The sequence below is a fragment of the Chelonia mydas genome, chromosome 24 (genome assembly GCF_015237465.2).
Source record: "Chelonia mydas isolate rCheMyd1 chromosome 24, rCheMyd1.pri.v2, whole genome shotgun sequence".
Classification (NCBI taxonomy): domain Eukaryota; kingdom Metazoa; phylum Chordata; order Testudines; family Cheloniidae; genus Chelonia; species Chelonia mydas.
The window spans coordinates 10,177,051-10,202,204 of NC_051264.2; the positions used below are offsets into that span (position 1 = coordinate 10,177,051).

The window sequence follows — 25,154 nt, forward strand, 5'->3', positions numbered from 1 at the left end:
CCCAGCACCTCTGGGCTTGGCAGTTCAGAGCCCAGCACCTCTGGGCTTGGCAGTTCAGAGCCCCGGCACCTCTAGGATTGGCAGTTCATAGCCCCAGCACCTCTGGGCTTGGCAGTTCACAGCCCCGGCACCTCTGGGCCTGGCAGTCTATAGCCCAGCACCTCTGTGCTTGGCAGTTCAGAGCCCGGCACCTCTGGGCTTGGCAGTTCAGAGCCCCGGCCCCTCTGGGCTTTCTGCATCAATTATGAATGTAAAAAAATTGCTTGAGCCCTGGCACCTCTTTCATTACAACTTAAGCACTGGGCAGGGCCCCCCGCTGCGCCGGGCCTGGTCTCTCATTCCATAATTGCCATTTCCAATCCACCCCCTCCCCTTCACTGCAGGGAAAGATTTTTGCAACCAAGCGAACAATCCAACGGAGGGTACCACTTACCAAACAATGTGACCGCCATTGTGACCGCCAATGTAAACAGCCCCCTCGCCAGGGCTGGGTCAGAGTCCAGGTGGGGGTGAAGGAGTTGGCCAGGGCATTGGCCCCGGGGATTATTTGGAGACGTAGGTTGCATTCCAAAAGCAAAATCAGCTCAGCTGTCCTCTGCATGCCACCGCCGGGATCAGAGAGCTGGCTTAGCCAGGAAGTTTGTTTGAATCAAGTGGGGTTCCCCGCTGGTGTTTTCAGCTCTTCGGGAACTTTTTGCAGCTGGTATTAAAAAATACCCCAACTGGTGCAAGCTGGCTCCACTCCACTGCCCCTTAAACCTCCTTGGTTTCCCAAAAGCTGTTGAGACACGAATGACATTTTGGAAGGAGCAATCCAGCCTAGCCGTCAAACCCCCCTTGCATTATCACGGGTGGGCTTTGCTGCATTGTGGGGTAGTTTGAGGAGAGAGAAGCATGTGCCCCAAATCCCTTGAAACGCAGAACAGAATTCCTCCAACCTGCAACGGCAAACTCCTCGCTCTGCTTTGCTAATTAGTTCCCCAGAAGCTCAACTGCAGAGTGGGTTGATTTATTTATGTATGTAGAACGGCCAGATCTGTAGGAAATGCCAAAGCCTGGGAACTTTTGTGGAGCATGAATTCATTAACTAGATTTATACACTGCTCCTAACACAAGACTCACGGGAACCTGAAAGAAAACATGGGGAAAGTGCGATACAGCAAACAGTGTTTAGAAGAAGGATTGATGAAGTGACAGTTTAGGAAGGCAGTGCGTAGACTAGGGAACTGGTAGTCAGGACTCCTGGGTTCTGGTCCCAGTACTGGGAGATGAATGGGGTCTAGTGATCAGAGCAGGGATCTGGTTGTCAGGACTCCTGGGTTCTGTCTCCAGCTCTAGGAGAGAGTGGAGTCTAGTGGGTATAGCAGCACTGTCAGGACTCCTGGGTTCTGTTCCCAATCCTGTCACTGACTTATGGCGTGACCTTGGGCAAGCTACTTCACTTCAGTGTCACCAACTGGCTAATGTGTTTGTCTCCCTCTGGTGGGTGGATCCAGAATTGATCAGTTGTATATCCTAGATCCTATAGTGCTTGTGGAGATTCTCCTCTGGCTCAGATGGCATGCGGGCTAGGCCTTGGAAGGTGTGGGTTCCAACCCTGCTGTGCTTCTGAAGCCCCATAGCTGGGAAGTTCCCAGATGATCACAGGTTTGTTACAATTTTCATTCACCTTTGAAGTTTCCAAGTGGGAGGCACCATGGAGGGGCAAAGAGGATTTCGCAGGATTATTTTAATAGTATTTTTCAGCCAAGCAATAATCTTATACAGAAGGGACAATGAAAACCACAGTGCCTGAAAAATAACTCTTCTCTTTAAACAGCTTCAATGGGGAAAACAATTTCCTGTGCCCACAGGAAGCTCTCAGAATGGGGAGACAGCAAGGAGACATGCATAGGAAACATACAGGGCTAAGAGTCGTCATAACCCTACAATAAGTGCTGCTTAGGGGATAGAACCTGGTCTGCATGTGGGTGCATAGAACTGCCCACACAGAGCTCAGCACAGGATTAGAGCCTTCAATAGCATTTAGCCTTCTTTTATTATCCGGAGCCCTTTGAAGAGGTTTGCCATGTGACTAGCTCTAGCTACAATACTTAGGGATGGCTGAAAATTTTCCGGTGAAATTTATTTTCAGCGGAAAATCGGGTTTTTGACTCAATATAATTTTTTGTGCAAAGGGTCGGCTTGCCGGACATTTTCTGGCCATTTCCTGTTGAAAAAACCTGAAAACCGAAATATTTTGGCCAAGAAAGCACTTATTCCTCTTTTCTGAGCTCATTTTTCGTTATTTGAATTTCTGGTACAAAAAGGTGATTTTCCCATGGAAAATGTAGATGAAAAGGAATTTTTGGCCTGTTTTCATCAAAATTTTCCATGGCAAAACCACCCATTTTTTGAAAAGCTACATAAATACTGAATAACAACATCTTGCATTGATACAGCATCTTGCAAGAAGAGATTTCACAGCTGTTGCTCTGGTGACGCTTATGGGGTCAGAGGAAACATAAATGAAGCAGGATGCAGTTTTTCACTGTTATTTCTCTGTGAGAACTGCCCCAATTGTCACATTTCTGTGTTCCGTGGCACCCCTGAAAACTTCACATCCGCAGCAGGACCAGAACTCTGATCCACCTGCTCCAAAACAATCCCATTACCTAGGAGCAGTATGAAGCCTATGACACACAGCTAATTAGTTGGGATCCCAGCCAGTTGAAGGCAGTCATGCACAGATGCACTAGCCAGTTCATTGCACTATTGAAAATGACAGCTGGCCAGATGCCACAGCAAAAGAAATATTACATGAGCGTACTGCAGTGTCTTCGGGGAGACTCCTGATTGGGGCTGTCAAGGGACTAAAAGAAATGTGACCCCCCCCCCCATTCAGAGACTCCACACCAGGGTCATGCTGAGCCCAGTGCCCGCTGGGACAGGATTTGGGGAATTTAGACAGTTCTTGCTGGGCAGATGTGGCCCCTAAAGCTCAGGGTCTGGTGCCTCACTCACAACTCTCTGTGCAGCCACCTGGGTATGGCACTTGCCTGCCAAGAGATGCCAGCTAGAAAGAGATGCAGGAGGGAGGATGGTGTAGATGAGCCACAGGGTCACGTCTTGACCCCCATCCCTGGGAATCATTGGCTTAGGGGAGATCTATGGAAAGGCACAGTGGACAGGGCTCAGGTGGGGATTCGGATCCAAACTCCATCGTAGGTCGGGCTCTGGCTGCCAGAGTCTCAGGGGTGAGTGAAAGGACCCTATTGAAGGCACGGGACCCTTCTCGAGCCCCCTCTCCTTGAGACTCTTGGCATTCTGGGCAGACGTTAATTAAACCCCACAGCACCCTGTGTGGTCCCCTCCAGCTGGGGAAACCAAGCCACAGAGTCGAGCAGCGATTTGCTTAAGTTCTCACTACAAGTCAGTCACAGAAGCGGGAACAGAACCCAGGAGTCCTGTGACCCTCTTTGCAACCACCAGGCCCTGCTCCTATCCCAGAGCTGGGAACAGAACCCAGGAGTCCTGGTACAGTCCAGCTCTGTACCTTGGGCATGGTGCAGGTGTATGTAAGCTCCCCAAGTTGGGGCTTTTTCTCATCTGGCCCCCAGCAACTCCCTGTATAGGTCTCTGCCCCACCCAGTCACCTGGAAGAGGCAAGGCACAGCTGAGGCAGTGTGTGGGGGTCTAGGACCTGTAATATTCTTCCAGGCCATTGGCCCCATGTAAATCCCAGCCTGGAGCTCTGGGCCCCCCTCTAGTGTTCGGGATCAGAACTGCAGCCCCATGAGCATGGCTGGCTGAAGGAGCGAAACTCCTGTAATGGCCCCGATCCTGTGGCTAGTGCGCCCAGTGAGAGACTGGGGGTGGGGGACATGAGGAGCTCAGGATAGGGCCCAAAGCATCTAACTCACCTGTGCTACTGACTACAGGCAGAGGCTCGTTCTGCCAGGTCTCCTCCTGCTGCTCGACAGTCCCTCTATAGGGCATCGTTTGGCACTTGGAGGTTGTGAGGGAGGGGGCAGAGAGCTGGGGCAAGGGGGGTGGGGTGATATTCCCAGAGATATACCAGATGTACCATGTCATGGTAATCCAGCCTCTACGACTGAAAGATAGGGGCTCCCACCTGTACTAGCCCAGCTTTGGGGGGCTTTTCTGCCCCCAGTCCAGAGCCCCCAAAGCAGGACAAGGTCCATGCTGGCTGCTTAGGGGGTGGTGCTGGTGATGGTAGGGGTGGCTGGCTGTAAGTGCCGTCTTTAAGTAATGTTCACCTAACCGTGGTCATTAAAGATCCAAGGCGGCTTATGGCAAGAGGCAGCGTGTTTACCCTGGCGGCCTTGCCCACGCACAGATGGGCATGGGGTTCTGTTCCGCTTGGCTGCTGCATCCACCCCCAGAGGGGGCTGCATTTCGGCAGCTGGGGCAGCAGATCCTGGAAGGTGCTTTGGGATCTTTGCTGGGAGCAAGGGGTGGTCAAACAGAAGAGATTGCTCCTTAGCTATCTCCTCTCCGCACGGCGAAGGATCCCGAAGAGCCATGGAAACCACAGGCAGGACTCATGAACCCTGGGAAGTGCCTGGGAAGTGCCAGGACTATTCAGCCCTTTATATGGAGCAGAAAGGAGGCTCTATTCTCCCTTCCCCATTCATGGCCTGAGAGACGCTTTCTTCCTTGCTCTCTTTCTTCCTACAGGGGGATTTTTGGCTCAGACTCTCCTCCGGTCTCTGGAGACAGACATGACTTCCCTTCCAGACCAGCGCCCTCTGGCATCGCCCTGGGGTGGGTGCGGGGAGCCAGCTCCTTGCTGCCCTGATCATAAACCCCAGGAAATCATTCCCTAATTGGATCTGCCTCACCAAGTCAAATAGGATCCAGTCAAACACGGCCCCTGTCTGGGCTGCAAAACTGATCGAGTCACCCTGGGGACCGGCTGTGTCCCAAGACTGTGAGATTCTGCCTGGACTGGCAGCACCAAACAGTGCCATAACTGGGCTACCGGGGCCACCCACATGGGCGGAGCCAAAAAGGGCAGGAGATATGTTTGTAAAATGCAAAGGGGGCCAAGGGTGGGGTGACCGACTCTCATGCTGCAAGGTGGGGAGCTGCAGGGGTCAGGAAGGATTTCTCATTGCCTACATGGCCAGGTGCAGGGGGAGGAGGGATGTTGGGCAGGAAAGTTGTATCTTGACAGCTGCTGATGCCGGGCTACTGCATGTATGAACCAGTGGCCTGTTCAGATGTGGAGGAAAGTGGGCTACTAGACAGAGGGGCCAGGCGGCCTGATCCAGAGCAGGGGGCTGCTGGGTTAGATGGGCCAGGGGGTGTGATCTGGAGTGGCAAATCTGAGACTCCTTTAAGAGGGTGCACTCCAGCCTCCTACCCCGTCTTCTTAAGGAGCCTGCTGACCCAGACCCAGGCTCACGGCCTAGCTTTGGGGATAGGGGGCTGGACTCGGGCTGCCTTTGAAATGGTTGGCTCTCACTGCGCTGCAGCAGATCCCCCTGGGCCTGCACCTGTCCCCCTCACTCTCACTCTGTTACAGGCAGTTCCCAAGAGTGGAACCGGAGGAGAGGGAGCCCTGCATGCTGGAGCTGGAGCCAGCGCCCCCATCCCCGGGGAAAAGTCTTCCGCTTCTGTTGATACAGGGGAAAGGGAGAGGCCCAGAGCCTGGGGCAGAAACCAGCGGGGCCTGTGAAGAGGGCACCCCCAAATCATAGCTGGGGCTGTGCAGAATGCACCCCGTAGTCATGGCTGGGGGCAGAGAGACATGCTCTGGAAATGCACCATAATGCTACATGGGGAGTTGCAAGTTGGCAGGCTGGCCTTGTCCAGGACTCTCCCCAAATTGTGGCTGCTTTAAGGGTACCTAACAGTTTCAATGCCTCCCTCCCTTCCCCCCATCCTACTCCCACCCCCCCACCCCCCGCCGTAACTTGACCCTTTGCTCACAGCAGTTGTTCTTGGCACTGGGGGGACTTTTCCATGACAGCACAGAGCCGAGATCCTCTTTATTTTCTGCCTTTGAATAAACGCTGCTTTTCCAGCTGCCTGGCCCCGCTCACACAAGCTGCGTGCTCGAGTCCCCGTCTTCGACCCCCACATCGCCCATGGGGGCCCATGCCCCGTTAGGCTCCCTGATGCCCCACTGGTGCGGGGAGGGCCAGGGGAATCATCCCAGGTCATGCCAGTCTCCCTTCAAGCAACCCCAGCCCCTCCTCCCGGGGACCAGCAGTAATGAATCCCAGAACCCCCTAAGGAGCAGCCACCAGACCAAAGTGGCAGGAACCAGGGGAATTCAGTGTCCCTGCTTTGGCAGAGCGTCCCTGGGGAGGGTGAAGTCACTGGCATAGCATGCAGGGCAAAGCGCTGTCTATGCCAGGGCAGCATTGGCAGGACAGCTAGAGGTCCCAGCTCCCCCTCCCCCCAGCCCCCATGTGTTGTCTGGGGCTTGAGTTCGGTTCCCAAACACCAGCTGCCTCCCCGAGCTCTCTGGGCTGCTGGGCTCATAAACTGGGGCAGGAAGCTCCCGAGAGCGGGAATCCTGATGTGATTCCCACCACTCCCTGTGACCGCTGCGCATGGGAATGCTGGGATAGGAATAGCCTCTCTCCTGGCATTCTGGCCCTGGGGCTCCTGCATGGAACAGAAGCAGTCTGCCATCTTCAGAACACCACCAGCAGGCTGGGGTCAGGGGCACTGGGAATGCCATCATCCACAGGGCCATGATCTTTTGCCCGTCCCTCGGAGGATCTTAAAGCACTTCACACTCATGTGCAAGCTGAGCCTGACACCCCTGGGAGGGGCGTCAGGATCATCCCCACTTTGCAGAGGGGGAAACTGAGGCACAGAGCATGAAAGTGACTTGCAGGCCAGTGGCAGAGCTCAGAGGAGCACCCAGGAGTCCGGCCCATGTTAGCCACGAGCCCTGCATTTGGGAGGGAGTTGCCCAAAGTTCTGAATCTCAGCTCCAGTTTGAGCGCTGGGCGGCGAGCCAGTGTGACCCTGGCCTGCTGGAGAGCAGCCCCTGCCTCCAGAGCAGATCTGATTCCCAAGACCTTCCTCGGGCATGAGGCTCAGGTGTGCAGAAGAAGCCAACAGCCGTAAATTCTGTCAGAGTCTCCGTCAGTGTGAACTTCCCAGCACCCCTCCCTCCCAGACCCCCAATGGCCAGAGCACCTGGGACAGGCAGGCTGGCTGCTGAGCCTGGGGCTTCATCACCCGACCACTAGAGCCCCCAGATGTCTGCTCAGCTCCCCCTTCTGATGCCCTTCTGATGACCGTGGTGAGTAATGAGCCTGTTAGCGCGTTTTTCAGGCATAGATCTCAAAGCGCTTTATAGTGGAAGGTCAGGATCATTTGTCCCATGTGGGGAAACTGAGGCACGGAGCGGGACCAACCAAAAATGGGGTCCCCTTGCGCAAGGTGCTGTACAAGCTCAGAATAGTGGCTAAATAGCGGCAGAGCCAGGAACAGAACCCAGGTGTCACAAATCCCACTAGGCCACACTGCTTAACCAACATAACCGCTCATTTCCTCTCGCCCTTTTCGTAGCTTCTCTCCAAACTCCCTCCTGCCGGTCTCCGGCCAGCCCCTCCTGATTGGTGTCCTGGGCCCCACATCAGACTGTACCACCAGCTGGCATCCCTGCCCCCGGGCTCTTCAGTACTATCGGTTGGGGAACCCAGCAGGCTCTTTCGAAAGCATGTTTGGAGCAACTGCTTCCCCCTGGCAGGGGAGACGCCCCGGCTCCCCCACTGGGCTCCTTGCCAACAGCCGGAGTGCAGGCGGGTGTTGTCGCTGGCCATTCTTGGGACATCGGTCCAAGGGGCTGTAGGGCGACGCCTGGCCCCATCCCAAACTGGAGACCGCAGCAAAGATCCAGCATCTCCCCCGCCCCAGCTGAGCACCACAGACCCCACTGTGGGTCAGCAGTGGGGGGAGGAGTTCGTGGTATAATCCATTCCTGCAGCCCACCCCCACCCCACCCCGTCTGGTTGTTCCATGGGGAAGGCCAGTGGCCCATGGCATTGGGTTAGGCAGAAATGTTGCAATCCCAGAGCTGGCATCAGGCCAATGCTGATCCTCAGTGTCCCTTTAAGGGTGTATTTTGTGGGCTGTATTTTTCCCCTCTGGGGGCACTGGCTCCAGTCTGGTCCTGGGGCAGAACTGGCTGGCTTGTGGAGAGCAAAGGTGTTGAGGAGCCATTTACCCCTAGGGCATTGGTTATAATGCAGCCCCCCATATCTAATTCAGGGGACTGTAAGGGGCTGGGCAACAGGACAGAAGCCTTTTCCCGCTGGGCTCCTGGCCCTAGCCTGGCCTCAGACTGGGAGGGCAGCTGGGTCTGGGGAAAGGAGCCTTGTACCTCTAGATTGTTAGTGGCTCTTTGAACCCACCTCCCCCCTTGTGTCCTGGGTCCACAGCTGGAGGTAGCTTGAGCTGCTAGCCCCATGGTAGCTAAACCTCTGGGCCTGGAGGCAGGCAGGGGCCTGGGATCCAGGCTCTCACAGAGCCTCCCCACATGGGTCTTTGGGGAGGGATGCTCGGGGCTCTTTGCTGTGGGGGTTGCTGAGTGCTGGGGCTGACGCAGAGACACCTGCATCCAGCAGCATTCTAGACACCAGAATCAATCAGCTGTGTCATGGCCTGAACTGTGAAATGAGTTGGCAGGTCTCAGCCCAGTGTGTTGGGGCGGCACCGCCTCCTCCCCAATCCTGATCAGCAGAGAGGCCGTGGAGTTAGCAGGCCATGGAGACTTGGTCCCTTCTCCATGGGTGAAGCACTGTGATGGGATGGTTGGGGGTTGGGGGGAGTCGGCCCTGCCTGGGCTGCTCCTGCTCTGGGGTTACACGGAGCCTCCTCTCCAGGCCTGTCAAACCGGTGTCCTTCACCAGCACTCAATGCTTATGATCAGTCATTGTCTGTATTATGGTAGCGCCTCAGAACGCCACCCTTGCACCGAGACCCCCACGGTGCTAGGTGCTGTATGTTATTTATTAGGTGTATTACAGTAGTGCCTCAGTGTTCCACCCATGCACCGGGACCCCATGGTGCCAGGTGCTGTATGATATTTATTAGGTGTATTATGGTAGTGTGTCAGAGCCCCAGCCACAGACCAGGACCCCATGGTGCTAGGCGCTGCACGTTATTTATTAGGTGTATTACGGTAGCACCTCGGCGCCCCACCCATGCACCGGGACCCCATGGCACTAGGCACTGTACGAACACAGAACAAAGAGACAGTCCCTGCCCCAAACAGCTTCCAATCTAAGTGTAAGATGAGAGGCAATTGGTGCAGAGAGACCCACAGACAGGGCAGCCCAAGGAAACATCCATTCTCCTGTTCCTGGCTGTACTCCCCCTTTTCTAATCTCTTGCAGCCAGACTTGGGATGGGGAGGGGAACACGACCCCCCCTCGTCCACTCATGGGTCTCGTCTCCCCCAGGCCTGACCTGCCACAGCAAGCGTGTGGGAGAGAAACCAGGAATCTCTCAGCGCTGCTGCAGGAGAAGCCGCTCCCTGGAGACCTGCCTAGGTTTTGTCTGAGGCCCAGAGCATCCGGGGACAGGACACTTGGGCTGTCCTGAGCTGCCGGGTGGCCAGAGCTAGGTTCTCTTCTGCTTTGGTTGCTCTGAAGTCCTGGCTGAGGACCTGGGGGGGGGCGGAGAGGGGGCTCTGTCTGCACTGAGCTCATTCCCACTTGCCGCCCAGTGCCTTCTGCCAGGGGGACACTCTGACCCGGTTCTGGATCTGAGCATCGCCAAAGATCAGACTTTGGCTCCACCAGCAGTGGGGATGGGCCCAGTGGGCATCCAAACTTCTCCAAAGGTCGGGGGTCAGGGGCCCCCTCTCCTGGGCTCCCAACATACAGACTGGCACCCCCTCGCCCACCAGGAGGTGACCACAGCCCAGACAGTCCTGGGCTCCCATGCCTGCCCGTGACCTTCATGCCGCGTGGCTGCCGTGGGTTGGGATGCCCCTCCTCCCTGCGTCTCTCTCCTCCCCGTGGGTCTGTGTGGCATCTGGGGTCCCCTGCCCACTGAGGTAACGCTACCCCTCTTTCTTCCCCATCCCTCCCCTGGCAGGTTGGGAGGGAGTATTCGCCGGCGGCAACCACCTCCGAGAATGGTGGTGGCAAGAAGAAGCAGAAGGAGAAGGAGTTGGATGAGCTGAAGAAGGAGGTGAACTTGGTAAGGATCCGCTCCATCCCATGAGCATTGCTTGGGGGCCGGGCTGTGCTCCCCACCAAGGCAGGTCACTCCCCCACGCTTATGTGGCTGTGAGGATGCTTCCCCCCCATCCTTGCAAGACCTCGCTGATCACCCCTCTGATCAGCACCTAGCATCAGACACCAAGGCAGTAGGAGACCGAAACAGTGGGTGGAAGGATGGATGGATGGATGGTGCAGGTGGCTGGCTGCTGGATAGATGGATGGTGCAGGTGGACGGATGCATGGATGGATGGATGGATGGTGCAGGTGGGTGAGTGGATGGATGGGTGGATAGATTCTACAAATAAATAAGAAGCAAGAGGAAGACCAAGGACAGGGTAGGCCTGATACTCAATGAGGGTGGAAAAACAATAACAGAAAATGTGGAAATGGCAGAAGTGTTTAATGACTTCTTTGTTTCAGTTTTCACTGAGGCTAGTGAAAAGGCTAGTAGTGATTGGACTTTTAACATAGTGAATGCCAGTGAAAATGAGGTAGCATCAGAGGCTAAAATAGGGAAAGAACAAGTTAAAAATTACTTAGACAAGTTAGATGTCTTCAAGTCACCAGGGCCTGATGAAATCCATCCTAGAATACTCAAGGAGCTGACTGAGGAGATATCGGAGCCATTAGCGATTAGCTTTGAAAAGTCATGGAAGATGGGAGAGATTCTAGAGGACTGGGAAAGGGCAAATCTAGTGTCCATCTATAAAAGGGCGAATAAGGACAACCCGGGGAATCACAGACCAGTCAGTTTAACTTCAGTACCTGGAAAGATAATGGACCAAATAATTAAGCAATCAATTTGCAAACACCTAGAAGATAATAAGGTAAGATAATAAGGTAAATAAGACAATTTGCAAAATGGGAAATGACTGCCTAGGAAGGAGTACTGCAGAAAGGGATCTGGGCGTCATAGTAGATCACAAGCTAAATATGAGTCAACAGTGTAACATAGGTGCAAAAAAAGCAAACATCATTCCGGGCTGTATAGGAGTGTTGTAAACCAAACCCAAGAAGTAATTCTTCCGCTCTGCTCCATGCTGATTGGGCCTCAACTGGAATATTGTGTCCATTTCTGGGTGCTACATTTCAGGAAAGATGTGGACAAAGTCCAGAGAAGAGCAAAAAAAATGATTAAAGGTCTAGAAAACATGACCTAGGAGGGAAGATTGAAAAAAATGGGTTTGTTGAGTCTGGAAAAGAGAAGACTGAGAGGGGACATGAGAACAGTTTTCAAGTATGTAAAAGATTGTCACAGGCGGAGGGAGAAAAAATGTTTTTCTTAAGCTCTGAGGACAGAACAAGAAGTAATGAGCTTAAATTGCAACAAGGAAGGTTTAGGTTGGACATTAGGAAAAACTTCCTAACTGTCAGAGTGGTTAAGCACAGGAATAAATTGCCCAGGCAGGTTGTGGAATCTCCATCATTGGAGATTTTTAAGAGCAGGTTAGACAAACACCTGTCAGGGATGGTCTAGATAATACTTAGTCCTGCCATGAGGGCAGGGCACTGGACTGGGTGACCTCTCGAGGTCCCTTCCAGTCCTATGATTCTATTCTATGATTCTATGGATGGTGCAGATGGCTGGCTGGATAGATGGATGGATGGTGCAGGAGGGTGGGTGGATGAAGGGTGGGTACCATAGATGGACAGTGTCTCTTACACTCCAAATCTGCTTTCCCTGTATACTGTGGGTGGCTGGGGCCTCTCTGCCCCGGTGGCTCCGGGTGCCAGCCTCACCCCAGGAAGTCATGGACAGCAGGCCCTGATGAGCCAGTGCTCTGCCAGATGAGCCCTTTGGATCTGGTTCTGTTCCCAGGACATTCAGCTCTCTTGCTAGTCTCACTGTGACCTTCCCCCACCTCTCCCCTGGCAGGATGATCACAAGCTGTCTCTGGATGAACTGGGCAGGAAATACCAGGTGGATCTGTCCAGGGTAAGTCAGGACATGTCAGTGTCTGTGGGTTGGTGCCCCTCCCTCACATTGCCCTCTCCCCCACCACTCTCCCTCCCCATCACCCTCCACTCCCCTCTTGCCCCCTCCCCTCTCATCCCACCTCCCCTCTCCTTCCACCCCTCGCTCACCCTCCTCCCCATCACTCCTCGCTCCCTGCCTTCCAGTTTCCAGGCTGCGCTGCCATCCTGCCCTACACCACTGCCTGATGACAATCGCTGCAGCATCAGCCATCGCAGGTACCCTCCTGCTTCTCCCCCTCCCCCCCACCGCGCCATCTGACCTCAACCCCCTGGCAGATTTTGGAGAATTTGCCCTCACTCCTCCCTTAGGGTGGGGTCAGCCTGGTCTGGGCCCTGATTCCCAGTCTCCTGGGGTGCAGGTTCCAGGAAGTGTCTGGGCCACTCCATTCATCTGGTGCTCAGATCTACAGGGAAGGGTCCCCCCAGAAGCTCCACTGGGGGAGGGATTCCCCACCCAGAAGCCCCAGCAGACCCCTGGGGAAGATGAAGCCCCTTCCCCTGCAGTGTGAGTGGTTTGGCAGGGTGGGGGAGGGGCTTTTCTCTGGGACCCCTCCCCCTGCCCCCAAGCCTGGCTGCACCGGGCAGTGCGGGATTCAGGAGAACTGGCCCCCCAGCGCTCTGTGATGCAGGGGAGGGAGCCTTGGGTAGCGGCTCCGTTCCCTTCGCCAGCTGCTGAGTGTACTGGGTCTGGTGGGGAGGGGCCAACAGTGTGAAATGCCAGGGATATGGGTGCTCCTCCGGCCTTCGGGTGCTTTGAACCCTGGAAGCACGTAACTGGCTCTTTCTCTCCGTCCCTTCCTCCTTCCTCCCCGTTTTGTCATTCCTCTGGGTTCTGTGTCACTCCTTCGCTACCCTGCCATCCCTCCGAACCCCCTCTTCCCGGGCAGGGTCTGACCAACACCCGCGCAGCCGAGATCCTGGCGCAGGATGGCCCCAATGCCCTCACGCCCCCCCCGACCACCCCCGAGTGGGTCAAGTTCTGCCGCCAGCTCTTCGGGGGCTTCTCCATCCTGCTGTGGATCGGCGCCATCCTCTGCTTCCTGGCCTACAGCATCCAGGCCGTGATGGAGGATGAGCCAGCCAACGACAACGTGAGCCACATGACCCGGGGCAGATCAGACAGGGGCGGGGTGAACCAAGTCATTCTGGCCTGTGTCCCAGGGCTCGGTTCAGCTGGATTCTCCACCCCACACCTGGAGTTTCTGGGGGTTGAACAAACCTCTAAATGGAACCACACTGAAACTCCCCTGCTTCTGTCCTTCCCCTAACGCTGCGGTGGTGGTGGTGGGGAGGATTCAGGGGGGACCCTCTGTCTGGCCTGAACTTGATGGGGGGCTTGGTCTTACCTAAGGGGTGTGACCAGGTTTTGCATGGCAGGGCCATAGAGTCTCATCCCAGCCTCCCAGAGATTTCTGAGAACCTGGCCTGGGCGCAGGGTCCGTGGGTCTCATCCGTTCGGTCAGCTCTGGGCTTTGATTCACCAAACTCAACCCAGACCAAGTGAGCAACATCTCCTGGCCAAGGCAGGGAGAGCCGGGGTGAACTGGTCCCACCTGGACACTCCCAGCATTGGGGGATGGGTGAGGAAGGGTTCACTGTCCCCCGGCATTGAAGGCAGGCTCCGAAACGACTCAGCCCTGTTTCCTAAATAAGAGCTGTAGTAACAGACGCGGCAGCTCTGCCTCGGCAGCCGTCCCACCCGCACGGGAGACCTGCAAGTGCTGCAGTGAGCGAGGAGGGGGCTCCGGAGGGGGTGCTCTCCCTTCACTCTCAGGGCTGGCCCCACCGCTCCAGTGCGGTGCTAGGGGGCGCTGTGCTGCAGGGAATGGTGAGGGTGGCCCAGTCGGGGGCGCTCTCCCCGTGGAGCCAGTACTGAGCATAGTGGCCAGGGCCTCGCCTTTGGGATGAGACACCAGCCCAAGTCCCAGCTATTTGCGTTCATTAAGGAACCGACTTTTCATCTCAGTGGGGGTGTTAGCCTGGCCAAACTCCATCTCCAGGAATTACCTACTTCCCCTCACAGGGTCAGATATTTGTTACTTCCTGTCCTAAACTGCTGGGCAGCATCACTGTGCATCTGTTAAGCAGCTGCCATGTCCCACCCCAGGGGTGGCTGCATTGCGGCAGTGGGTGAAGGAATCCCCTATGTCTGAACAGTCTCCTTCTCTCCCCAGCTGTACCTGGGCGTGGTGCTAGCTGCTGTGGTCATAGTCACTGGCTGCTTCTCCTACTACCAGGAGGCCAAGAGCTCCAAGATTATGGATTCCTTCAAAAACATGGTACCACAGGTAGGAGCCCCCCTCTCCCATCCTCTGCACCCTGCTGGCACCACATGGCATGGAAAGGGAGGAGACTGACCACCTGAATAAAGGCAACTCAGGCTGGAAGGGTCATGGTCAAGCTACAAAATATTGATTGCAACAAACCCACAGCTACCTAGGAGTGCCCACTTCATGGGGGATAGAACCTGGATCTTCCTGCCCCTAAGGCCCAGCCTCCTGAGCTAGAGGAGGATCCTCACTGACTGCTAGCAATATAGGACCTATGACACACAGCCAAGCAGTTCTGATTCCATCCAGTAGAGGGAAGAATTTTCCCCTCTTAGCCTCCCTTTTGATCCTAAATCTCTTTGGCAGGAGAGACAGACCCAAGCAGCACAAGTGGAATCTGGATTGGGGACACCTGTAAAGGCTTGGGGCAGGGTCTGGGGTTTTGGTCCATTTGGGAAACATGGGTCCAAGTCCAGTTTCAGGGTGTTAAGATCTCGGCCGGTCCCCTGCAGCGGGTAACCCAGCCAGCGTGGTTCCCTGGCTCCCTCTAGTGGTGGCCGGGCCACAAATAGGAGTTGATGACCCCACAACAGCCATGGGGAAATGGCCTTTTAGCTCAGTAGTAGCAGATGTCTTTAGATCCAGAGTTCCCAGATTCCAGGGCTGTTGCAAGAGCTGTTGTTGCAGAAATATCCCAGGCCATCGCTGAGTGATGGGAGAGGAGAATACAGAGCTGGAGGCTCTCCAGGGGCCCCTGAGCCCATCTGGGGGATCCACCTCCTCCCTGAGCTGGCAGCGCAGACAGGGGGCCATTTCTGAGTCCGGACGCAACCGTGCTCAGCTTTTGATTTTGTCCCAACCTCTCAGGCCTCCGTGCTTCCTCCTTCCAGCCAGTCTCTGAAACGCTGCATTGATGGGCTGGGATCCCCCTCTCCCGCTGGGAGAGCGACCCCACTGAAGTGGAGAGAGATCAGAATCAGGCCGGTGCCATGCCTTGCCTGGCCGGCAGCAGGAGAGCCCGCAAGGCAGGCGTTCCCAGCCCGGAGAGAGAAGATCCTAACGGAGCTGATTGCTGAGCGCTAGGGGTGGTGGGGACAGAGGAGCAGCTGCAGTGGTGGGTGGGCAGCACTTCCCTCTGCTGGCTGGAAGAGGGGGCACAGCTGTGACCCCCCCGACACACACTGTGAGACCAGAACTCCACTGGGAGTTCAGCCGAGCCCAGCAGCAGGCCAAGCCCTGGGTAAGGGTGGGGGTGGGCTCAGGACACGCCAGCGCAAGGTAAACCCCATGCACTTGCAGCTTTGCTCACAGCTTCCGCTGGCAGGACCGTTCTGCAGGGCTCTCCCACGAGGGGCTGGGACCCATCAGGTCAGATGGGGGTCAGCGGTGCGCAGCAGGCTGGGGCGTTACAGGGGGTTCCAGGGGTGCAGGAGCCGGGTGCACCTTTTGCCTTTACCTCCTCTTGCCTTTACCTCTCCTTCTGGTTGTGTTGGGCAGCAAGCCCTGGTGATCCGGGAGGGCGAGAAGATCCAGATCAACGCTGAGAACGTGGTGGTGGGAGACCTGGTGGAGGTGAAGGGGGGAGACCGGGTCCCTGCCGATCTGCGCATCATCTCCTCCCATGGCTGCAAGGTGAGGATGGCGGGACTGTGCCCCGGGCTGGTGTGGGGGCTTCATAGGCTAGAGGAGAGGGAGGCATGGCCGGCTATAGGGCAGCCAGTGCTGCTCTGTTTAGCCTTGTGGACTGACAGGCCAGCTGGACAGATGGACCCTGCTTTGTCGATCTTACATGGAAAGGCTAAAGAGACCTGGCTGCTCTCGTAGCTTTATGAGATCTACCCACGGGGCCACAAAGGGTGATATTGGTGTCTGCCTTCTTGGAGGGGCCGCTGCGGCACACCCAACGGGTAGCAGGCTATGTCAGGACAGCCCGGGGGAGGTTGCAGTGTCTCGGCCCGGCCCAATCTCCAGGTCCCATGGGAATCCAGGGCTCCCCTGCAGGGATGGGGTGAAAGTGGAGGCCGTGCTGTCCCTGTATGCCCGGCTGCAGCATGGCCAGCCCCTTGAGGGAGCAGCACTGCCAGCCCAACCCTTGGCACCCTCGGAAACCCCCCAGCCTGCCCTGATAAGGGCCCTAATGCCTCCCCTGCCCTAGGATGATAAGCACCCCGAATCCAACCCTCCCCATACCAGCTGCGGAACGCCTCCCCCCTTCCATCCCCAAGCTCGAGCGTTCACATTCTCCCCCCCCCCTCCAGCAGCGCAGCTGCCAGGCGCCCGCAGTGAGCTGCGTGGGATGAGGGAACCTGCCAGCAGCCCATGGTCTCTGCAGAGGGCCCCGTGGGAACTGGTGCTGAGGATGGGGGGCACTCGAGAGGTGGGACATGGGATCCCCAAGAGTGGGGTGGGGGGTGTCCAACTGTCTATTCGGGCAGAATCGGGGCTTATAGGCTGATGCCAGTGACAGGGCAGGGGACTGATAATGACTGGGGCAGATTGCCCCCGTGCTGTCTGTCTGTTCCTCCCATCTCTGTCTCTTTTGAGCCCCGAGGCCCCTGACCGGCCTCCCGTTGCCTCGGCAGGTAGATAACTCCTCCCTGACGGGCGAGTCGGAGCCACAGACCCGCTCCCCCGAGTTCACCCACGAGAACCCCCTGGAGACCCGCAACATCTGCTTCTTCTCGACCAACTGTGTGGAAGGTGAAGGGGGGAGGGGGCCACCTGGTCCGCTCAATTTAGGGCCTGGCCCTGGATCTGCAGGTCTGCCCCACGTGCCCCCCGGCACTGAGCCTGGAGCGGTTATGGAGCCCTGAAATCAGTGTGCTTTGGGGAGGGGTGGTGATGAGGAATCGGCGGGGCAGGGGGGACTGAGCAAAGGGCAGTTGAAATGGCCAGACTGGGGGGAAATAAAAGGGGTTATTACCCCCAGGGCAGCCTAACCCCAAAATTGCACAGGCAGTGCCCGGGACGGTGCCCGGGCAGGCGACTGGGCCGTGATGCCAGGAAGGTCTGGCCATGACACACAGACCGCTGTGCTGAGAGAAGGGCCACAGGGAATGCTGTGCTGAACAGAGAGCCCTGGAGGCTGGGGGGCCCGTTGCTCAGAGAAGGGCCTAACCCTAGAGACAAGCCAGGCCTCAACCCCTGCCAGGCCCATCACCCACCCAATGGATGGCACGCGCTTGCCTACTAAGAGTGAGGGGCTTCGTCCAGTCCTGATGCTGAAAACAAGGGGCCAGCCTGGTGGGATGGGCTGAGACCCCCACAAGCTCATTGCACAGAATAGCCACCAGGCAGGGTTCGAGTGGATCCCTGGAGGTACAAAGGCTCGTGGTCCAGGGCTGAGAGGATACCCAGGGCCCAATCAAGTGGTGCATGGGGGAGTTGCATCAATGTTGGGGTCCCTCAATCCTCAGTCCCTCCTGAGCCCCCTCCCAGCCCCGAACCCCTCACCCCAGTTCCAGTCTTCCCCACAGAAGTACTTGAAATACCTGTCCCCCCTCCCCCACCACTGCACTAGGCACTGCCCGGGGCATCGTCATCTCGACCGGGGACCGCACAGTGATGGGCCGCATCGCCTCGCTGGCTTCGGGGCTGGAGGTGGGCCGCACCCCCATCGCCATGGAGATCGAGCACTTCATCCAGCTCATCACCGGGGTGGCCGTCTTCCTGGGCCTCTCCTTCTTCATCCTCTCCCTCATCCTCGGCTACACCTGGCTGGAGGCCGTCATCTTCCTCATCGGCATCATCGTCGCCAACGTCCCGGAGGGGCTCCTGGCAACCGTCACGGTAACAGGTTCCGCTCCTGCACTGCCCAAGGGCGGGGCTGGGTGCCTGGCCAGGCCCCTCAGGGCGATCTAACCACACTGGCAGTTCCGGGTGCAAATCCTGCCCCCGCCTCGCCTGCTCTGACCCCCCTTTCCCCTGGCCCACAGGTGTGTCTGACCCTCACCGCCAAGCGCATGGCGCGCAAGAACTGCCTGGTGAAGAACCTGGAGGCGGTGGAGACGCTGGGCTCCACCTCCACCATCTGCTCCGACAAGACGGGCACCCTCACCCAGAACCGCATGACAGTCGCCCACATGTGGTTCGACAACCAGATCCACGAGGCTGACACCACCGAGGACCAGTCTGGTGAGAGACCATTGCTGCTACCTGCCACCTGCTCCCCCTGCCCCCTCTACCTGTGCCCCCTGCCATCTGTGCCATCACCACTCCACCACCTCCTTCCCCTTCACCAGTGCCGTCACCAACCTGGCGTCCCTGCCCACACCCCCACCGCTCATGCTCCTCCCACACCATTGTGTCCTTCTGCCTGCCACTACCACCACTGCCCGCACCTCTGGGACTGCCACCACCACCCACACCCCGCTCACACCCTGCCCGCACCCCTGCCGCTATCACACCACTGCCCGCACCCCTGGGACTGCCACCACCGCCCACACCCCGCCCGCACCCCTGGTACTATCACCGCCACCTAAGTCTAAGATGACGCTAGCACTTTGCTGGTAAAACTTTTGTCAGTCGGGGTGTGAAAAAAAACACACCACTGGCCGACGTAAGTTTCACTGACAGAAGCACCAGTGTGGACAGCCATAGCTCCTGCTGCTCGTTGGGGTGCTTTAATTATGCCGGCAGGAGAGCTCTCTCCCGTTGGCCGAGAGCGGCTACAAGGGAGATCTTACAGTGGTGCAGCTGTAAGGTGTGAAGTGTAGACACAGCCTGAGCCTGCCCTGAGAGCAAACTGTCTGTCTCCACACACTGGGTAACAATACAGCATAGAGGGGAAACTGAGGCACAAACAGGACTCATACAAATATTACAAAATATTCCCACTTCGTCACACTCCCCCACTGCGTGTGCCCTCACCCCCCATCCCTACCCATGCCCCATGCCAACTGCACCTATCCTCTCACACAACGCCCCCATTGTGTGACCTTACCCCCTTCATCTCTTCCCATGCCCCCCACTACCACCACTGCCTGCACCCCCCATCTCCACCCATGCTTTCACCCCCCACCACTGTCCCCTCACCTGTGCCCTCGCCCCCTGTCATCACCACCCACGTGTCATGGCTGTCTGTACCCTACACCCATGCCCCCTGTGTCTCCTGCCACCCCATCCGTGCCCCCTGCCACCACCTCCACTCTGGCTACCAGCACCCCTAACTCATCATCTTGCGCATCCCCCTGCCCCAGCCGTCCTTGCCTCCCCCGACCTGCATCTGTCTAACCCCTGGTGCTGCTTCAGAGCAGGGCTGAGGTGGGGTACAGGGGGGAACCTGTGGCACTGCAGGGTCAGCTGTGCTGAGCCCCAGAGTGTGCCCTGGGCAGTGCCTGCAGGGTGGATGTGACAAGCCCTCGCACACAGCACCTGTGTTCCATGTTCCTCTCCCGAATTCCTGGCTCTTCTTTCCCTTGTTTGCCTCTGTCTGGGTTCGATCCCATGGGACCTGACTTCGGGCAGCTCTGGTTTGGAGACCTGGGCACCTCCCAGGAGCAGGCTCTGCTGGATTAGAGATTGTAGGAAAGATCCTGGCGACTCCATCCCGGCCTCTCCTGGCAGGGGATGATGTAGGGGGTGGGGCAGGAGCACTGGCTGTGGGGGGAGTTCCTGACTACTCCAGCCTTGGCCAGCAGGGGGCACTGTACATGACAATGCTGCAACCAGGCAGTGGGGCTCAGCTCGCGGCTCCAGTCCTATGGTCGGGAGTCAGGGAGGGCTCATGTGGCTGACTGGTGTGTCTCCTTCCAGGTGCGACCTTCGATAAGCGCTCGCCCACCTGGGCGGCCCTGGCCCGCATCGCTGGCCTGTGCAATCGAGCTGTCTTCAAGCCAGGCCAAGAGAATGTCTCTATCTCCAAGGCAAGCTGGATTCCCGGACCCCACCCCTCACTCCCGGGCTCCCTGCACGGCTCCCACAAGTGAGATGGGTCCCAGCGCTGAGCATACCAGAATTCCCAGGGGATATGGGCTCTGAAGGTCTCCCCCTGTCCCCCCACATCCTTCACGCTGCTCTGATCCCTGCCTGGGGCACCACCTGAGCACAAGGAGGGGGCCGTGAGGAGCTGCACTGAGATGGGATCTTGGCATCCCACAGCCACAGCCGGCTGGCCATAGCCAGATGGGCTCAGAATGCCCAGGGGGCCTGGACAGCCCCCAGCCTCTGCCACGCTGCCAGAGCTCTGTCCTACCCGGACCCCTGGCCTGGGAGCTGGCCTCAGAGCACACAGGGCCAGCCTGGGGAGAGAGCAGCCCATGGGAGTGTGCTTTCCTAGGACCGGATCCCAGAGCCAGGGGCTGTTCAGTCTGACCCATAGCACGCGGCTGGGTTGTTCCCTGCCTCCGCAGGATTGTCAGCCTCAGAGCAATGCCCAGCAAGCCCCATAGCCCGTTTGGCAGCCGCGCCAGATCAGACTAATACCCACCGAACCCCACGGCCCATCCACCAGCTGTGCCAGATCAGAGCAATGCCCTGTAAGCCCCATAGCCCATCCACCTGTTGTGCCAGACCAGAGCACGCACACCTCCCTTCCCATTGGCCAGGGACCCACTACCCCAGCCATGCCTCCCCCACCCCACATTGACTGTGGCCCCACCTTGCCTCCTCACCCATTGGCCATAGCCTTCCCCCACTTCCACATCCATTGGCCTCTGCCATGCCTCCTCTTCCATTGGTCATGGCCTCACCCTGCCTCCCCTCCTATTTGCTGTGACCCCAGCCACACCTTCCCTCCTGTTGGCCAGGGCTCCACTACCCAACCCCATCCATTGGCCATGGTCATGACTGCCCTCCCATTGGCCATGACCCCAGACGCACCTCTCATCCCTTCACCCCACCAGTCTGCCCTTGCCTTGCACTGATGGCCCCTCTCCCCTCGGCAGCGGGACACAGCGGGCGACGCCTCCGAGTCGGCCCTGCTCAAGTGCATCCAGCTCTCCTGCGGCTCCGTCAAGAAGATGCGGGACAAGAACCCCAAAGTGGCAGAGATTCCCTTCAACTCCACCAACAAGTACCAGGTGGGCTGGGGCATGGGTCCGGGGCTCAGAGGGGCACAAGCTGCGTTGATGTGGGCACAGATCAGGAACAATCTGTGGGGTTGGCGGGGGGGTCAGTGTGCGACTGGGAGGGAATCAGGCTGTGGCTTGGAGATGGCATTGGGGATAAGTGTGGGAATGCAATGGGCCTACGGGAAAGTTGTGCCCCTTGGAGGAGCCATGCAGTGGGGGTGCTGGCCACTTGGCTCCCAGCCCCACAGCATCCTCAGCCTCCAGCTGCACAGTGGGGCGCTGGCCACTTGGCTCCCAGCCCCACGGCATCCTCAGCCCCCAGCTGCACAATGGGGCGCTGGCCACTCGGCTCCCAGCCCCACAGCATCCTCAGCCCACAGCTGCACAGTGGGGCGCTGGCCACTCGGCTTCCAGCCCCACAGCATCCTCAGCCCCCAGATGTGCAGTGGGGTGCTGGCCACTTGTCTCCCGGTCCCACAGCATCCTCAGCCCCCAGCTGTGCAGTGGGGCGCTGGCCACTCGGCTCCCGGCCCCACAGCATCCTCAGCCCCCAGCTGCGCAGTGGGGCGCTGGCCACTCGGCTCCCAGCCCCCCAGTCCCTCAGCATCCCCAGTCCCCAGCTGAGCCGGCTGAGCTTGGCTGTTGCCAACATTCGTTCAGCAGATTCAATCCCCATGGATAATAGTTGGGCATAGACAAGAGGCTGCACTCTGGCCAGAGACCAGCTCCCAGACACAGCCTGCTGAGCCCCCAGACACAGGGCCAGGAGGAGCTGGAGGGAGGAAGGGAGCCCCAGGCCTGCTCAGGCTGTGTGTGCAGGGAGAGCAGCCCGGGGCAGAGGCGGGGGGGAGGAGTGACACTGGGATGGGATGCAGAGGAGAGCAGGTGAGTTGGAGGCAAAAGGATGGGAGGACCTAGAGAGACAGAAGAAAAGGTCCTGGGGTGGCCATGCAGGGAGTGGCAGGGGACTCGGCCCCTTGCGGGGTGCAGCGCTGGAGGGGAGGCAAGCCCCGTCCTCCCAGCGTGGCTCCCCCTAGCCGACTCCCCCTTGTGTTCCAGCTCTCCATCCACGAGCGTGAGGACAACCCCGAGGGCTACTTGCTGGTGATGAAGGGCGCGCCGGAGCGCATCCTGGACCGCTGCTCCACCATCCTGGCACAGGGCCAGGAACTGCCCCTGGACGAGGAGATGAGAGACGCCTTCCAGAACGCCTACCTCGAGCTGGGCGGGCTGGGGGAGCGAGTGCTGGGTGAGGGCACCCGGGCACTGTGGAGGGGGAGGGCTGGGGGGGGTACACGGGGGGAGATTGTGAAAGAGCGAACACCGTGCGTGCGTGCGTGTGTGTGTGCAGGGGGGATTGGGAGTAACAACAGGGCAGGGATGATTGTGCACGGGGTTGGCGGGGGTGTCTGGCTGTGGCTCACGCTGGCGCTCTCGGCTCTCCCAGGCTTCTGCCACCTCCACCTGCCCCAAGACAAGTTTCCCCGGGGGTTCAAATTTGACGCAGATGAGATCAACTTCCCCACCACCGGCCTGTGCTTCGTGGGGCTCATGTCCATGATCGACCCGCCCCGGGCGGCTGTGCCTGACGCTGTGGGCAAGTGCCGGAGCGCAGGGATTAAGGTAAGGCCCTTAGGCAGAGATCTCATTGCCAGGTCAGGTGAGCCCATACTCCAGGCTGGGGGCAGAGCAGCCCACGCAGGTGGGGCCATGTGGACAGCAAGCTTGGCTTGCTGCCATGCTGGATACAAAGCCAGGGACCCTGTGCGAAACCCAGCAGGCATGATGCCTTGGCCCAGACACTGCATTGTCAGGAGCAGAACCCACTGGCTCCTACTTTAACCACTAGACCACACTCCCCACTGCATCTAGGAGTCCTGACTCCCAGCCATCCTGCTCTAACCACTCCTCCCAGTACTGGCTCCCAGACCACTACATAAACCACTAGACCCCACTCCCCACTGTGTTTAGGAGTCCTGTTTCCAGCTACCATCCCCAGTCGAAAAACTCGACCTTACTCCCCTCCCAGAGCTGGGAATAGAACCCAGGAGTCCTGGCTCCCAGCTGCCCTGCTCTTACCACTAGTCCCTACTCCTCCCAGAGCTGGGAACTGAACCCAGGAATCCTGGCTCCCAACTCCATTGCCATGGCACTGGGCCCTGCACATCAGTGTCCATGTCTTGACTGCTGCGTGGCTCCACCCCCAGGTGATCATGGTGACCGGTGACCACCCCATCACCGCCAAGGCCATCGCCAAGGGTGTGGGCATCATCTCCGAGGGCAACGAGACGGTGGAGGACATTGCAGCCCGGCTCAACATCCCCGTTGGCCAAGTCAACCCTAGGTAGGCTGGCCCTGGCTCCCAGGGTCCCCCGTCCAGGCTGTGGGAACTGGCCAGCCCTGACGCTGTCTCACCCTACAGGGAAGCCAAGGCCTGTGTGGTGCACGGCTCTGACCTCAAGGACATGACTGGGGAGCAGCTGGACGAGATCCTCAAGAACCACACGGAGATTGTCTTTGCCCGCACCTCCCCCCAGCAGAAGCTCATCATCGTGGAGGGCTGCCAAAGACAGGTGAGAGCCTGTGCCCTGTGCGGGATCCCTGAGCACTCAGCTTGCCCCCTGCTGGCCAGCCTGACCCACACACCTGCCCCACTGGGGAGGCCTAGGCCAGTGCCCCCCAGGCTGCACGCCCCCGGGGACGGCTCTCAGCCTCGGTCACTCTGAACAGCTGGCTGGCCAGCGCAGCCAGGTGGGGGAAGGTCCCTGCCCTTCTGAAACTTGCCACCCTGCCCTGCTTCTAATAGAGCCGGGCACTATGGATTAGTTACCCCCAGGGGAATTGCCATGGATACCACAGCACTCGTGTGTCCATGGGTTGAGCTGCGCCCAGCTGGCATGAAGGCTCGGTGCCATCTGGGCAGCTCTGCTCTCCTCCAGATGGTCGCCGTGCAGTCCAGCTCCTAACCGGCAAGCTCAGAGCCATGCCCACAAGGGCCACCCCCTCCCCTAGCGCAGAACCCCCAGGACATAAAAGGGGAGTAATTGCTCTAGCCACTAGACCCCACTCCACTCCCAGAGCTGGGAATAGAACCCAGAAGTCCTGACTCCCAACTGCCCTGCTCAAACCACTAAACTCCACTCCCCATCCAAATCAGGACTAGAACCCAGGAGCCCTGGCTCTCAGCCCCCCACTGCTGTAACCTCTAGACCCCCCTGCCCATCCGGAGTAAGAAATAGAACCCAGGAGTCCTGACACCTAGGCCTCCCCGCTGTGACCAATACCTGCCAATCCCCTCCTGGAGTTAGAAGTAGAACTCAGGGGTCCTGTTCCCTCCAGCCTTTCTTTCACCCCCAACCCATGGAGCCCCTTGTAGCTCAAGGACTCACTCACCAGCCCCATCTTTGGGGGGGTGGGAGGCAGGAGCCCCTCCTGCCTAGCTCCGAGCCCTGTGATGTGTGGTGGGGATTGGGTGACAGTCCCGGGGCGAATGCAGTGACTTGTGCCATGTTTGGCCCAAACATCAGTGCTATCTGGGCAGGAGGGACCTGGCCAGGATTGGGCGTGTACGTCCCCTCCAGCCCCACAGCACCCCGTACAGCACGGTTGTGCAGTGAAACCAGTGCCCCCTGCTTAGTAACCCCCCCCCAGTGCCCCTTCCTTGGGGGTCTCCCACCCTGCCCAGCTCCCAGCTT

The 25,154-nt window shown here is 58.3% G+C and overlaps 1 protein-coding gene across 1 annotated transcript in view; it reads left to right on the plus strand.

Annotated features, from left to right (window-relative positions):
• The window catches only part of LOC102938341 (sodium/potassium-transporting ATPase subunit alpha-2), a 32,693-nt gene that overhangs the window by 852 nt on the left and 6,687 nt on the right, over positions 1 to 25,154 (plus strand). The window contains exons 2-15 of the mRNA XM_037883251.2: positions 10,075 to 10,179; positions 12,079 to 12,138; positions 13,067 to 13,270; positions 14,354 to 14,467; positions 15,947 to 16,081; positions 17,032 to 17,149; positions 17,970 to 18,238; positions 18,385 to 18,583; positions 20,204 to 20,313; positions 21,334 to 21,468; positions 22,519 to 22,708; positions 22,907 to 23,082; positions 23,667 to 23,803; positions 23,882 to 24,032. Coding sequence (XP_037739179.1) covers positions 10,075 to 10,179; positions 12,079 to 12,138; positions 13,067 to 13,270; positions 14,354 to 14,467; positions 15,947 to 16,081; positions 17,032 to 17,149; positions 17,970 to 18,238; positions 18,385 to 18,583; positions 20,204 to 20,313; positions 21,334 to 21,468; positions 22,519 to 22,708; positions 22,907 to 23,082; positions 23,667 to 23,803; positions 23,882 to 24,032 — 2,103 coding nt within the window. The remainder of the gene's footprint in view (positions 1 to 10,074; positions 10,180 to 12,078; positions 12,139 to 13,066; positions 13,271 to 14,353; positions 14,468 to 15,946; positions 16,082 to 17,031; positions 17,150 to 17,969; positions 18,239 to 18,384; positions 18,584 to 20,203; positions 20,314 to 21,333; positions 21,469 to 22,518; positions 22,709 to 22,906; positions 23,083 to 23,666; positions 23,804 to 23,881; positions 24,033 to 25,154) is intronic.